Raw genomic sequence first — 13,548 nt, 5'->3', positions numbered from 1 at the left:
TAAATGTTTAATTTTTAAATTTTTAAATTTTTAAATGTTTAATGTTAAATGTTTAAATGTTTAAATGTTTAAATGTTTAAATGTTAAATGTTAAATGTTTAAATGTTTAAATGTTTAAATGTTTAAATGTTTAAATGTTTAAATGTTTAAATGTTTAAATGTTTAAATGTTTAAATGTAAATGTTTAAATGTTTAAATGTTTAAATGTTTAAATGTTTAAATGTTTAAATGTTTAAATGTTTAAATGTTTAAATGTTTAAATGTTAAATGTTAAATGTTTAAATGTTTAAATGTTTAAATGTTTAAATGTTTAAATGTTTAAATGTTTAAATGTTAAATGTTTAAATGCTTAAATGCTTAAATGCTTAAATGCTTAATGTTCAAATGTTCAAATGTTTAAGTGTTTAAATGTTTAAATGTTTAAATGTTTAAATGTTTAAATTTTAAATGTTAAATGTTTAAATGTTTAAATGTTTAAATGTTTAAATGTTTAAATGTTTAAATGTTTAAATGTTTAAATGTTTAAATTTTTAAATTTTTAAATTTTAAATGTTTAATGTTTAAATTTTAATGTTTAAATGTTAAATGTTTAAATGTTTAAATGTTTAAATGTTTAAATGTTTAAATGTTTAATGTTTAAATGTTTAATGTTTAAATGTTTAATGTTTAAATGTTTAAATGTTTAAATGTTTAATGTTTAATGTTTAAATGTTTAAATGCTTAAATGCTTAAATGCTTAAATGCTTAAATGTTCAAATGTTCAAATGTTTTAAATGTTTAAATGTTAAATGTTTAAATGTTTAATGTTAAATGTTTAATGTTTAAATGTTAAATGTTTAAATGTTAAATGTTTAAATGTTTAAATGTTTAAATGTTTAAATGTTTAAATGTTTAAATGTTTAAATGTTTAAATGTTAAATGTTTAAATGTTTAAATGTTTAAATGTTTAAATGTTTAAATGTTTAAATGTTTAAATGTTTAAATGTTTAAATGTTTAAATGTTTAAATGTTTAAATGTTTAAATGTTCAATGTTTAAATGTTTAATGTTTAAATGTTTAAATGTTTAAATGTTTAAATGTTTAAATGTTAAATGTTTAAATGTTTAATGTTTAATGTTTAAATGTTTAAATTTTAAATGTTTAAATGTTTAAATTTTTAAATTTTTAAATTTTTAAATTTTTAAATTTTTAAATTTTTAAATTTTTAAATTTTTAATTTTTAAATTTTTAAATTTTTAAATTTTTAAATTTTTAATTTTTAAATTTTTAAATTTTTAAATGTTTAAATGTTTAAATGTTCAAATGATTAAATCTTTAAATGTTTATATAATGATGCCCATTTACGGCGAAACGCGGTAATAGATTTTCATGAAATTTGACACGTATGTTCCTTTTTTAATTGCGCGTCGACGTATATACAAGGTTTTTGGAAATTTTGCATTTCAAGGATACTATAAAAGGAAAAAATCTGGTGTGGTGCACTCACACAACTTTCCTTGCCGTTATGAAAATAGATCACCTGACGCTAGTGTTCCCGCGCATCTCAAGTCTACTATTCAAAGATTTGAGCCAGCTGGTGACAGGGCAATAACGCTGGAGACACACATGAGGTCTGCTATCTCTTCATAGTGAATGATTTAATAGAATCAACAGTTTGTAATTGAAATAATAGCATTTTCTCGAATTTCGAGCTTATTTTCAATCTTAGGTGAAAATGTTACTGAACATTAATTGAAGAGATTTTCATGCTTAATCTTTTCCACTTAGAATTTTTTGTTTAAATTGTATCTAAAGCCTGATAATTGAGAATCTAAAATCAAACTTTGCATAGATGGGGCGGAGCTCCTGAAATTTTTACAGATATGAGACTTGTGGCAGTTGATAGAGCTCATCAATGACTATTTTACGTATAAATTTGATCAAAATCGTTGGAGCCGTTTTCGAGAAAATCGTGAAAAACCCTGTTTTTGACAACATTTTCACCATTTTATACGCCATCTTGAATTGCATCAGATCGAAATTGTTCGTGTCGGTTCCTTATATCGTAAGGACCTTAAGTTCCAAATTTCAAGTCATTCCGTTAATTGGGAGATGAGATATCGTGTACACAGACGCACATACACTCATACACACACACACACACACACACACACACACACACACACACACACACACACACACACACACACACACACACACACACACACACACACACACACATACAGACCAATACCCAAAAACCACTTTTTTGGACTCAGGGGACCTTGAAACGTACTTGAAACGTATAGAAATGTGGAAATTGGGGTACCTCAATTTTTTACTTTCCTTGCCCTACTACCATAGGTAAGGAAAGTATTGCTTTCCAAAAAAAATTAAGGTACCCCAATTTCAAGTTTTCTATACGTTTCAAGGTCCCCTGAGTCCAAAAACATGATTTTTGGGTGTTGGTCTGTGTGTGTGTATGTGTGTATGTGTGTGTGTGTGTATGTCTGTGAACACGATAACTCCATTCCTAATTAACCGATCGACTTGAAATTTTAAACTTAAGGTCCCTATACCATGAGGACCCGACAATAAGAAATTCAATAAAATCCAATTCAAGATGGCGGAAAAAATGGCGGATAATTACTAAAAAACCATGTTTTTCACGTTTTTCTCGAAAATGGCTCTAACGATTTTCTTCAAATTTATATCATGGATAGCTATTTATAAGCCCTATCAACTAGCATAAGTCTCATTCCTGGGAAAATTTCAGGAGCTCCGTAATATTCTTGAGAAAAATGGCGGAAAATGACTAAAAAAGCATGTTTTTCACGGTTTTCTCGAAAACGGCTCCAACTATTTTCTTCAAATTTATACCATGGATAGCTATTTTTAAGCCCTATCAACTGGCATAAGTTTCATTTCTGGGAAAATTTCAGGAGCTCCGTAATATTCTTGAGAAAAATGGCGGATAATGACTAAAAATCCATGTTTTTCACCGTTTTCTCGAAAACTGCTTTAACGATTTACTTCAAATTCATACCATGGATAGATATTCATAAGCACTATCAACTGGCATGAGTCTCATTTCTGGGAAAATTCCATGAGCTCCGTAATATTCTTGAGAAAAATGGCGGATAATGACCAAAAACCAGGTTTTTCACAGTTTTCTCGAAAACGGCTCTAACGATTTTCTTCAAATTCAAGCCATGGGAAGCTATTCATAAGTCCTATCAAATGACATGAGTTTTTTCCTTGGAAAATTGCAGGAGCTCCGTAATATTCTTGAGAAAAATGGCGGATAATTACTAAAAAACCATGTTTTTCACGATTTTTTCAAAATAACTTGACCGATTTTTTTCAAATTCATACTCTGTATAGTTATTTATCAGCTCTATTAACTGGCATGAGTCTCCTTCCTGGGAAACTAATGGGGGGTCCACTCCATCCTTGAGAAATGGACTTTGTAACCTCCTTCTCGTGCATGAGGTAGGTAGGTAGAGCAGTTCATAAAAAGAACACATAGTCGAGATATTTTATCTGTAGATCAGCTGTTTTGAAGACTTTAAAAAAATGACGACTGAAAAAATCATTGAATTCCACAATTTACACAAAGGAAAAAGTACTCTGAAAACAATTATATATACACATATACAAAAGTCTGATCGTAGTTTCGAATATGAGCAAGGAAAGTTGTGTGAGTGTACCACACCAGATTTTTTCGGAAAGCAATACTTTCCTTACCTATGGTAATAGGGCAAGGAAAGTAAAAGGAACTTCCTTCATACGCCAATATTAAAGTAAAAATCAGACTATAGAACTATTCATCATAAATCAGCTGACAAGTGATTATACAGATGTGTGGAGAAGCCAGTCTATTACTGTACTTCCATAAGGTCTACAGTTTCAATCAGGTACTTGTGGATGAGAATACTGCGTGAGGTCTACTGTTCACAGAACTACCAGTTAATGTTTATGTTCATCAATGTCGAGACATTTCGTGCAGAAAACATGAGTTCTTCTACATGCTAGAAACTTTTCTGTTTTAAAAGATAAAAAGGTGGTGAAAGCGAGAAAGTTTCTCAGAAATAATTGTAATTAATTTTCCAATCGTCAAAAGGAATCGGAAGATCGTTTTTTTGACTCCAAGGAATTTTAAAGTTCGGAGAACAGCTGCATGGTATGCATTGTGTACCAAATTGTATGCTAAAAGCTGGAAATTTACGAGATATTTGACTGAATTATTTCAAACGTGAGCAGCTGATTGCCTCTAGAAAGGCTGTAATGAAACACTGGATTATTTGAGGCGAGGTTGTCAGTTTTATTATTTTACTAGCCGTCAGGCTCGCTTCACTCGCCATATCTGTCTAGCCAGGGGGCTCCGCCCCCTGGACCCCGACTGGATCGTCCGAAAATGAGATCAGCGGGCTCGCTTCGCTCGCCTGCATGTAGACCTCAGCGGAACCTCTATACCGAATTTGAGCGTATTATGTCAATTTGATCACGAGAAACACCTGTTACTATATCGGCGTATCTTTGGCGAACAAAAATCTTCCACCTCAGCTAAACCTGTGTACTGATTTTTTTCAATATATCTCCATCAATTATTGAAAAAGGTGAGGAAACGCAGAAAAGCTGAGAAAACGCTAATTTTGGCTAATTGGATAAATTGGTATTTAGGAGGTCCTGGATAAATGCATTTCAATCTTCAACTTAGTGCCAACCTAACAAAGTCAACTCAACTTAATGCCAACCTGACAAAATTTTGAATTTAGTTACCTGTACTGTTTAGAAGAGGTACTCTCTCTAGATTATAGTTCTATATTAACATATGGTATGGACATTTCAATATTATAATTTTAAGATATTGGAATAAGAAGAATATACATGCTAAAAGAACTTTAAACCCTCAAAAACCACCCTTAGAGTTAAAATATCGCCAAAAGATTTCTTAGTGCGCCTCTAGAGGGCACACTGAACATACCTACCAAATTTGAACGTTTTTGGTCCGGTAGATTTTTAGTTCTGCGAGTGAGTGAGTCAGTCAGTGAGTGAGCGCCATTTCGCTTTTATATAATTATATAGATACAAGATAGATAGATAGAGAGAAGATGATCATGTGACTTGCAGTTGCTGAATTTTTCAATCGTTCTGTATTTTTTACTTTCCTTGCCCTATTACCATAGGTAAGGAAAGTATTGCTTTCCGAAAAAAATTAAGGTACCCCAATTTCTAAATTTCTATACGTTTCAAGGTCCCCTGAGTCCGAAAAAGTGGTTTTTGGGTATTGGTCTGTATGTGTGTGTGTGTGTGTGTGTGGTGTGTGTGTGTGGTGTGGTGTGTGTGTGTGTGTGTTGTGTTGTGTGTGTGTGTGTGTGTGTGTGTGTGTGTGGTGTGTGTGTGTGTGTGTGTGTGTGTGTGTGTGTGGTGTGTGTGTGTGGTGTGTGTGTGTGTTGTGTGTGTGTGTGTGTGTGTGTGTGTGTGTGTGGGTGTGTGTGTGTGTGTGGTGTGTGTGTGTGTGTGTGTGTGTGTGTGTGTGTGGTGTGTGTGTGTGTGTGTGTGTGTGTGTGTGTGTGTGTGTGTGTGTGTGTGTGTGTGTGTGTGTGTTGTGTGTGGTGTGTGGTGTGTGTGTGTGTGGTGTGTGTGTGTGTGTGTGTGTGTGTGGTGTGTGTGTGTGTGTGGTGTGGTGTGTGTGTGTGTGTGTGTGTGTGTGTGTGTGTGGTGTGTGTGTGTGTGTGTGTGTGTGTGTGTGGTGTGTGTGTGTGTGTGTGGTGTGTGTGTGTGTGTGTGTGTGTGTGTGGTGTGTGTGTGTGTGTGTGTGTGTGTGTGTGTGTGTGTATGAGTGTATGTGCGTCTGTGTAGACGATATCTCATCTCCCAGTTAACGGAGTGACTTGAAATTTGGAACGTAAGGTCCTTACACTATAAGGATCCGATACGAACAATTTCGATCATATGCAATCCAAGATGGCGGCTAAATTACGAAAATGTTGTCAAAAACATGGTTTTTCGCGATTTTCTCGAAAACGGCTCCAACGATTTTGATCAAATTTATACCTAAAATAGTCATCGATAAGCTCTATCAACTGCAACAAGTCCTATATCTGTAAAAATTTCAGGACCTTCGCTCCATCTATGCAAAGTTTAATTTTAGATTCTCAATTATCAGCCTTCATATACCATTTAAACAAAAAAAATCAAGTGAAAAGATTGAGCATGAAAATCTCTGCAATTAATGTTCAGTAACATTTCCACCTAAAATTGAAAATAAACTTAAAATCCCAGAAAATGTGATTATTTAATTGCAAACTATTGGCAACTGTTGGTTCACTACAAAGAGATAGCAGACCTCGTGTGTTTCCAGCGTTATTGACCTATCACCAGCTGTCTCATATCTTTGAATAGTAGACTTGAGATGCGCGAGTACACTAGCGTCAGGTGATCAATTTTCATAACGGCAAGGAAAGTTGTGTGAGTGCGCCTCACCAGATTTTTTTTGTTGATCCCAGCTATTGATAGCCTATGGTGGTACACCATTCATCCGCTATCCTTGACTTTGAAACTTCTGAGAGGCCAAAATACGTTCTTCCGGGCACGTTTGACAATTGGAAAAATAATTTCAATTATTTCTGAGAAACTTTCTCGCTTTCACCACCTACTCATCTTTTGAAACAAAACAGTTCCTAGCATGTCGAAAATTTCATGTTTTCTGCTCGAAATGTTTCGACATTGACGAACATAAACATCAATTAAAAAATAACTATAGGTCGGATAAAAATTATCCAGACACCAATAGAAAGGAGACATTCTCCCCGCCAATTTGATATAAAATTATCACGCATTACGACGCCCCAATATTCAGAGAGGTGATATTCAAAAGGAAAACAAATTTTTGCGATGTTTCCAATTTTATCATAAAAGTTAAATTTCCTTTTGATCCTTCAACTCTGAAACATTTCTAGCACTACTAGGATATCGGGGATAATATTCTACATCCAATTCTGACGTTGAATTGGAAATTTGAGAAAGTTGCAATTTGACACGATTTGGCAACCCTAATTTCTTGTGATGGAGGGCCAAGTCTCAACTTATTTTACACAAACACCTATGGTGCTAGCAGACCGTAGTTTGTAACGCTCCTACCATTAGACCAACCCGATTAATTTAATTCATTTAGATAAATACAGTTACTATTTAAAGAGCATTTTCATTTATGTAGTAGGTAGGTCCTGCGTCCCAGGCAAGGTATACACAGGCAAGGTCCCAATCTTTGGTGCTCACGGCCAAATAGTCTGCGGAAATACGAACATAATAAAAAATCTGGTGTGGCGCACTCACACAACTTTCCTTGCCGTTATGAAAATTGATCACTTGACGCTAGTGTTCCCGCGCGTTACAAGTCTACTATTCAAAGATTTGAGCCAGCTGGTGACAGGGCAGTAACGCTGGAGACATACGAGGTCTGCTATCTCTTCATAGTGAATGATTTAATAGAATCAACAATAATTTGCAATTGAATATTCACATTTTTCGAATTTAGAGTTTATTTTCAATTATAGGTGAATATTGTTTACTGAACATTGATTGTAGAGATTTTCATGCTCAATCTATTCCACTTGAAATTTTCTGTTCAAATTGTATCTGAAGCCTGATAATTGAAAATCTAAAATCAAACTTTGCATAGATGGAGCGGAGCTCCTGAAATTTTTACAGATATAGGACTTGTGACAGTTGATAGAGCTTATCGATGACTATTTCAGGTATGAATTTGATCGAAATCGTTGGAGCCGTTTTCGAAAAAATCGCGAAAAACCCTGTTTTAGACGACATTTTCGCCATTTTAGCCGCCATCTTGAATTGCATTTGATCGAAATTGTTCGTGTCGGATCCTTATAGTGTAAGGTCCTTAAGTTCCAAATTTCAAGTCGTTCCGTTAATTGGGAGATGAGATATCGTGTACACAGACACACATACACTAATACACACACACACACACACACACACACACACACACACACACACACACACACACACACACACACACACACACACACACACACACACACACACACACACACACACACACACACATACAGACCAATATCCAAAAACCACTTTTTTGGACTCAGGGGACCTTGAAACGTATAGAAATTTAGAAATTGGGGTATCTTAATTTTTTTCGGAAAGCAATACTTTCCTCACCTATGGTAATAGGGCAAGGAAAGTAAAAATATATATTTTCTAAGCGCAGTTTGAACGAGATTCAACTAAATGTTTACAGCTGTTTATAAATCAATTCATACATTTCTATATGGACTGACTAGCTATTGGATTGGACGTCAGAATAAACAGCTGAATTATTATTGGCAGGAAGTGACTCAAAGCTCAAACTGCTGTTATTACATAGAACCAATTTCTTGAAGTTGGTTGCTTTCGAAAGATTACATTGTTGGTTCTGATATTTTGAAGATTGATAATACAATTATCGCGGGGTGCAACGATGGATTCCAATGATGAGGTTTTGCTGGTGCCTCCAGAAATTTTGGAAAAAATATTTTCGTATCTTTCCAAGGAGGACCTGATGGCCTGCAGTGAGGTATGTTTTCTATGGCACCAAGTGGCTAATAGCGAAAAGCTATGGAGAGAACTGGTAATTGAATGTTTTGGTAGGAGTTGGCTTCCAAATGTTGAAAGTCAAGAAGAAAATGCTGCTTCCTTCACGGACTGCTTTGATTCAGTTCTGAATTTCAATAAAAGTGTAGAGTCTCTTGATAAGCCTAATGATAATAAACGCCTGTTATCACCGATTAATTCTTTCAAAAACGTTTTTCGGCAACATGCTTCACTGAAACACAATTGGGTAAATGGTGTTTTTACCGAATATATCTTTAAGCCGGAGCAATATGATTTTGAAAAGTTTTATTTTGTTCAAGTAAATTACCCTTCAAGAGCGCCACAAGATTGTGTTTATTACCCAATTTTAGGAGAACGTAAGAACAAGGAAAAAGTATTACTATTAATGGATTTCAAAGAAAAACCAAAAATCGTTTACACATTATCAGTATTCAAACCTTCAGACGGGATGGAGTGTGTGCAAAGTATTTGCATATTGAGAAATCATGTGTTGTGGTTAATGAAGGACAAGGTTCAATATCTTTTCCTCACATGTGACAAAACCTGTGACTGCTGCAAAGTGCAAACATTGAGGACATTGAATAGACATGAATCAACACGTCCATTTAAAGGACATAGCTATACTTCAATCGACGATTACTATATAATTGTTTCTTTTCGTTACTCATCGTACATTTGGTGTAAGAAATCTCAAGCTATAAAATTCACTTATAATTTCCAAGTTGATAATGGAAGATATCAGTATGAGAATCGAAAGTATATAACATGCTTCAAAGATGGATTTATGGTTATATGTTACGATAAACCTTCCATGGTTGGATCATTTATTGAGGTTTACAAGGTTTTAGAGGATAAAATTGCGGGCGAACTTCAATGTAAACGTGTTACAGAATATACTGTCATAGATCTACATTTTTGTGGAGACTGGATTTTGATAAGAATTGTCGAACTTGATACAAGAAAGTGTAATGATTATTTTGATGGTTTTCCCGTTTACCATTTTGAGGTCATGAAAAAACACAATCTGAAAGTCATAGAATCATTTTATGAAACAGATTCATATTTTAAAATTGAAGTTGTAGAAAAAGTTTTTAAAAGTTCATGATGATAGTGAACTGACATATAACTTGATATTTTTTTATGGCACACCGGTAGCCTTCAACTCCATCCCAGGTGAGATTCATGTAAACTGCAAGAAAATAACTTATCTTTTTGAGACCCTAGCTATAATAGACACTAGCGAATCTGTGGAGATTTGGGATATGTTGGATTACAGTATTCAAAATCAATATTCGATAAATGGTAAGTTTCCTGAATCTCAGAAGGTACTAACCAGCATTGATTTTCAAAACTCATTTTCGAGTGATCGTCCATTTTCAACAGTATGTGCTACTGAAAAGTGGTTTGTAACCGCGGAACATTCCCAAAATTCATATATCAGAGTTCATGTAAGTGAATTGTTTATTACGACATTTTGAAAGAGGACATTTCTGACATTCCTTCCAGTTGTACCGTTGTATGTGAGAGAAAAGCCACCATCCAAAAGTTACGTTTAAACAATAATTACGCAATAAAGACTTATTCCAATCCTCGTGACATGAACATTTCATAAGTAGGGCCTAGACTAAAGTTTTTAGAGGTAGCTTGATTAACAAAAAATAACTTTTATTGGATTAAATTACTCAATCATTCTACTTATTTTTGTGTATTGAAATATTGTTTTCTTATTATGAATAAATAATGCTTGAATATTTACTTGTTGATTTATTTGCATTGGTTTGTTGATTATATTGATGGGGCTTACTCGTCACTGAAACAATTATAGGCTATGCAATTTTTTTAAATATAATGATGTGTATGAGACGATCAGCATATCAAGAATATCATTTTGAAATTGAGTTGCCAATGATTAGCAATAAAACCTGATCAACAATATTGTCAAAAAAAAGATCCTTGTTGACCTGATATCCTCAAAAAATATTTGAAAAAAGCAAAAGCATTAATTAGATTGAGATATGAGTTTACTTATTAAAGACTGAATTTTTAATCCAAGTCAATTTGGTTTTCGTTTATTGGGCTTTTTAAGCCATATTTATACGATTCTTTAAAATTTTGACAGTCCATAACTGCTTCAGCCATGAGCAGAATTTGGTTTTATCAAAACTAACTTACTATAAGAATTGTTATTCTGAATGGTTTACAGCAATTGATAACGGAAATCCCGTCAGTGGGATGTGCACACAGTAATAGACAAGCACTATTTTGAAATGAATTAGCATACAATATTTTACTTTTCTCACTTTATCCTATTCTGTCGTTGTCCTCTATTTTGCATGTGGGTAAACATAGACCCCCTATATTACATATGTTTCTGTTTCACAATAATTCTAAACTTTGTGAAACAGAACTTTTTGAATCAGCAAAAGTCACTAGATATTCATTTATTTTGCTGTTTGGCCAGGTTGCGGTTGCACAGAATCCTGTTTATTTTTTACCGTGATGAAATGCAACTAGAACCAATCACACGAGCTTTATTTGTACAAAAGCCTTTTCTGATTGGTTCTTGCGGACTTGATCAGAATTAAAATTAACAGGCTTTTGTGCAACCGGGCTAATTCATTAGGGTACGGTAATTTAATAAGCATACAATAGACTACTTTAAATATAAAGAAAATAAAAATCTCAGTACCCTTTTTTCGAAATATTTTATCACTACATGTTTCGGACATTTATGCCATTTTCAAGTGAAATGAAGTAAATAAATTTAATACTACTGAAAAGAGATAAAAACTAGACTACTTTATTTTATATTTAGGCTATTTTGTATCGTTTGCAAGACAGTTTTTTCCACTTTCCTGTATATACTATTATAGGCTATCATATAAAAGCTAATTCAGGTATCAACCTTCGACAGACTCAATCTTGGGTTTAAATTAAAGCGCTATCCGCATGTATTTTCTATTTATTTTATTATCTCACTGTCCATTCACTAGTGAAGACTTCAACTAATCCAACTAACAAAAATTTAGATTTCCAAATTATGTATGATACGTAAAAGTCTCCAAAACAGGAGAAATCAGGTATCAAACAATACCGGCAGGTACCGCGAACTTTCAAAAATGAGATATTGAATAAAATGATTTTATAATATTAAATTTAGCTTGTTGCTGAAGAAATTGGAAAAAGGATGCAGTATTCTTCTCGCCACTTTCGATCTTGGTTCTATTCTAATCTATATGACTTCTATCATTCATAAAACTGAGATAACTATTCCTTTAATTTCTCTGACCTATAAATTGCAACCAGACGAGTTTATTTACAAAAGAAAATATATAATTACTATAAAATACATACGAAAGAAATTACTAATGATAAACCAAGTCCTGATTATGATACCCCACATAAATTTAAGAAACATTTCTCATTAGTGAGTCAAAGAATGGGTGATGTAGGCCTACTTTTAGCCTACTTTAGTACGGAACACATTTTCACCTTTACACTATTTCCTAGAATATTTAAAATGAAAAATAATTGTAGGCCTACAAGGAAGATATTGTGAAATAGGCTATGCATGACCAGCTCGCATGGTCGAGAGTCTTTGACTCTCTCTCTCTCTCTCCCTCTCTCTCTCTCTCTTATAATACATTAGTGAAACTTTGCTTCTCAATGTAGTAGAATTATGATGATGATTATCTCATGAGAATAAAATAATAATGTCATGCACCCTTGAATTGATTTTTAATTTTATCAGCCGATATGGTTCCATATTGTTTGTGGTAATTTTGATTGTTTGACTGGAGAAAAATTGATGAATTGGTTTTGCAGCAAAATGGGGCAGTGAGAGGTCCACCTGGACCCCCGGGGTCCTGCTCATGTAACCTCACGCAGATGCTGCTCAACTTTGCCCTTCCTGACATGATTCCCGGACCTCCAGGTCTGCCAGGACTCGACGGCAAGGATGGCCTACCTGGAGCACCAGTACGCACTTTACTCCACTAATATTGAATATTCTCTCTCCTTTCATATTCTTACTTTCCATGTTAACACTGCAATGTAGATCTTCTCAATCTGAAAGAATGTGTAGTAGAAAACATTACCTATATCACTTATCTCAATATCGAAGTAGGCCTACTTATGTAGATTTGTGTGAAATTATTCACTCTTTATTTCCCAAACATTTGAATGATATGCATTCAATATTACTGTATTAAATAATAACAATAGGCCTATAGTATTCAATTTATTGTAAAAGAATACAACTTCTATTGAAATAGAACTAACTTAGGCCTATAAAGGTATGATAATGAGCTGAAACAAAATATGAAAAGGGTAACTTACCTTGATGTTATTTTTATTTTGACAATAAAAAAATAAAATGATTTCAATTAATGGATTGAATTGTAATAAAAACCCAAATTCATTTTACACTTTATCCTTTGTTTTATTTTTTGCACATTATGAAATGTAATAATCGATATACAACTATTAAATTTAATAATTCTATTGAAACAAATACTGATGCAATTAATTGAGAACAATAATCAATAATCAATAACAAAGGTTGATTATTTAACAATAATCAATAACCAATAGATAGTTGAATTGAGTGTAGTCATGTTATCCTTATATTCATACTAAAATCTGTTCATTATTAGCTATGAAAATAAACGCCTTACTTTGAAAATGACTGGAATTGTCATAGAACACTAGAAACTATAGATTATAGGCCTCATGATAGATAAAATTGAACAGTTAGTAGGAACCGTATTTAATTTTATACTGGTATGGTGAGGAAATTTCTATGTGAAAGTAAAGTATAATAGTTTGTATACTCAAATCAAATTAAATTCATATTATTTTTCAAAAAAACAATAATTATGCATACAATTTTCTTAAGATACACTTTTATGCTCAACTCACACTCACGCGACT

The 13,548-nt window shown here is 33.2% G+C and overlaps 1 protein-coding gene across 7 annotated transcripts in view; it reads left to right on the top strand.

Annotated features, from left to right (window-relative positions):
- The window catches only part of LOC111043473 (collagen alpha-1(XVIII) chain), a 206,737-nt gene that overhangs the window by 166,283 nt on the left and 26,906 nt on the right, over window positions 1-13,548 (top strand). For all 7 annotated transcript variants that reach the window (XM_039429740.1, XM_039429741.1, XM_039429739.1 and 4 more), the window contains one exon: window positions 12,442-12,594. In XM_039429740.1, coding sequence (XP_039285674.1) covers window positions 12,442-12,594 — 153 coding nt within the window. The remainder of the gene's footprint in view (window positions 1-12,441; window positions 12,595-13,548) is intronic.

Source organism: Nilaparvata lugens, chromosome 5 (genome assembly GCF_014356525.2).
Source record: "Nilaparvata lugens isolate BPH chromosome 5, ASM1435652v1, whole genome shotgun sequence".
Lineage (NCBI taxonomy): Eukaryota > Metazoa > Arthropoda > Insecta > Hemiptera > Delphacidae > Nilaparvata > Nilaparvata lugens.
Note: the sequence above shows the minus strand (reverse complement) of the source record. Positions and strands in the feature narration are given on the sequence as shown.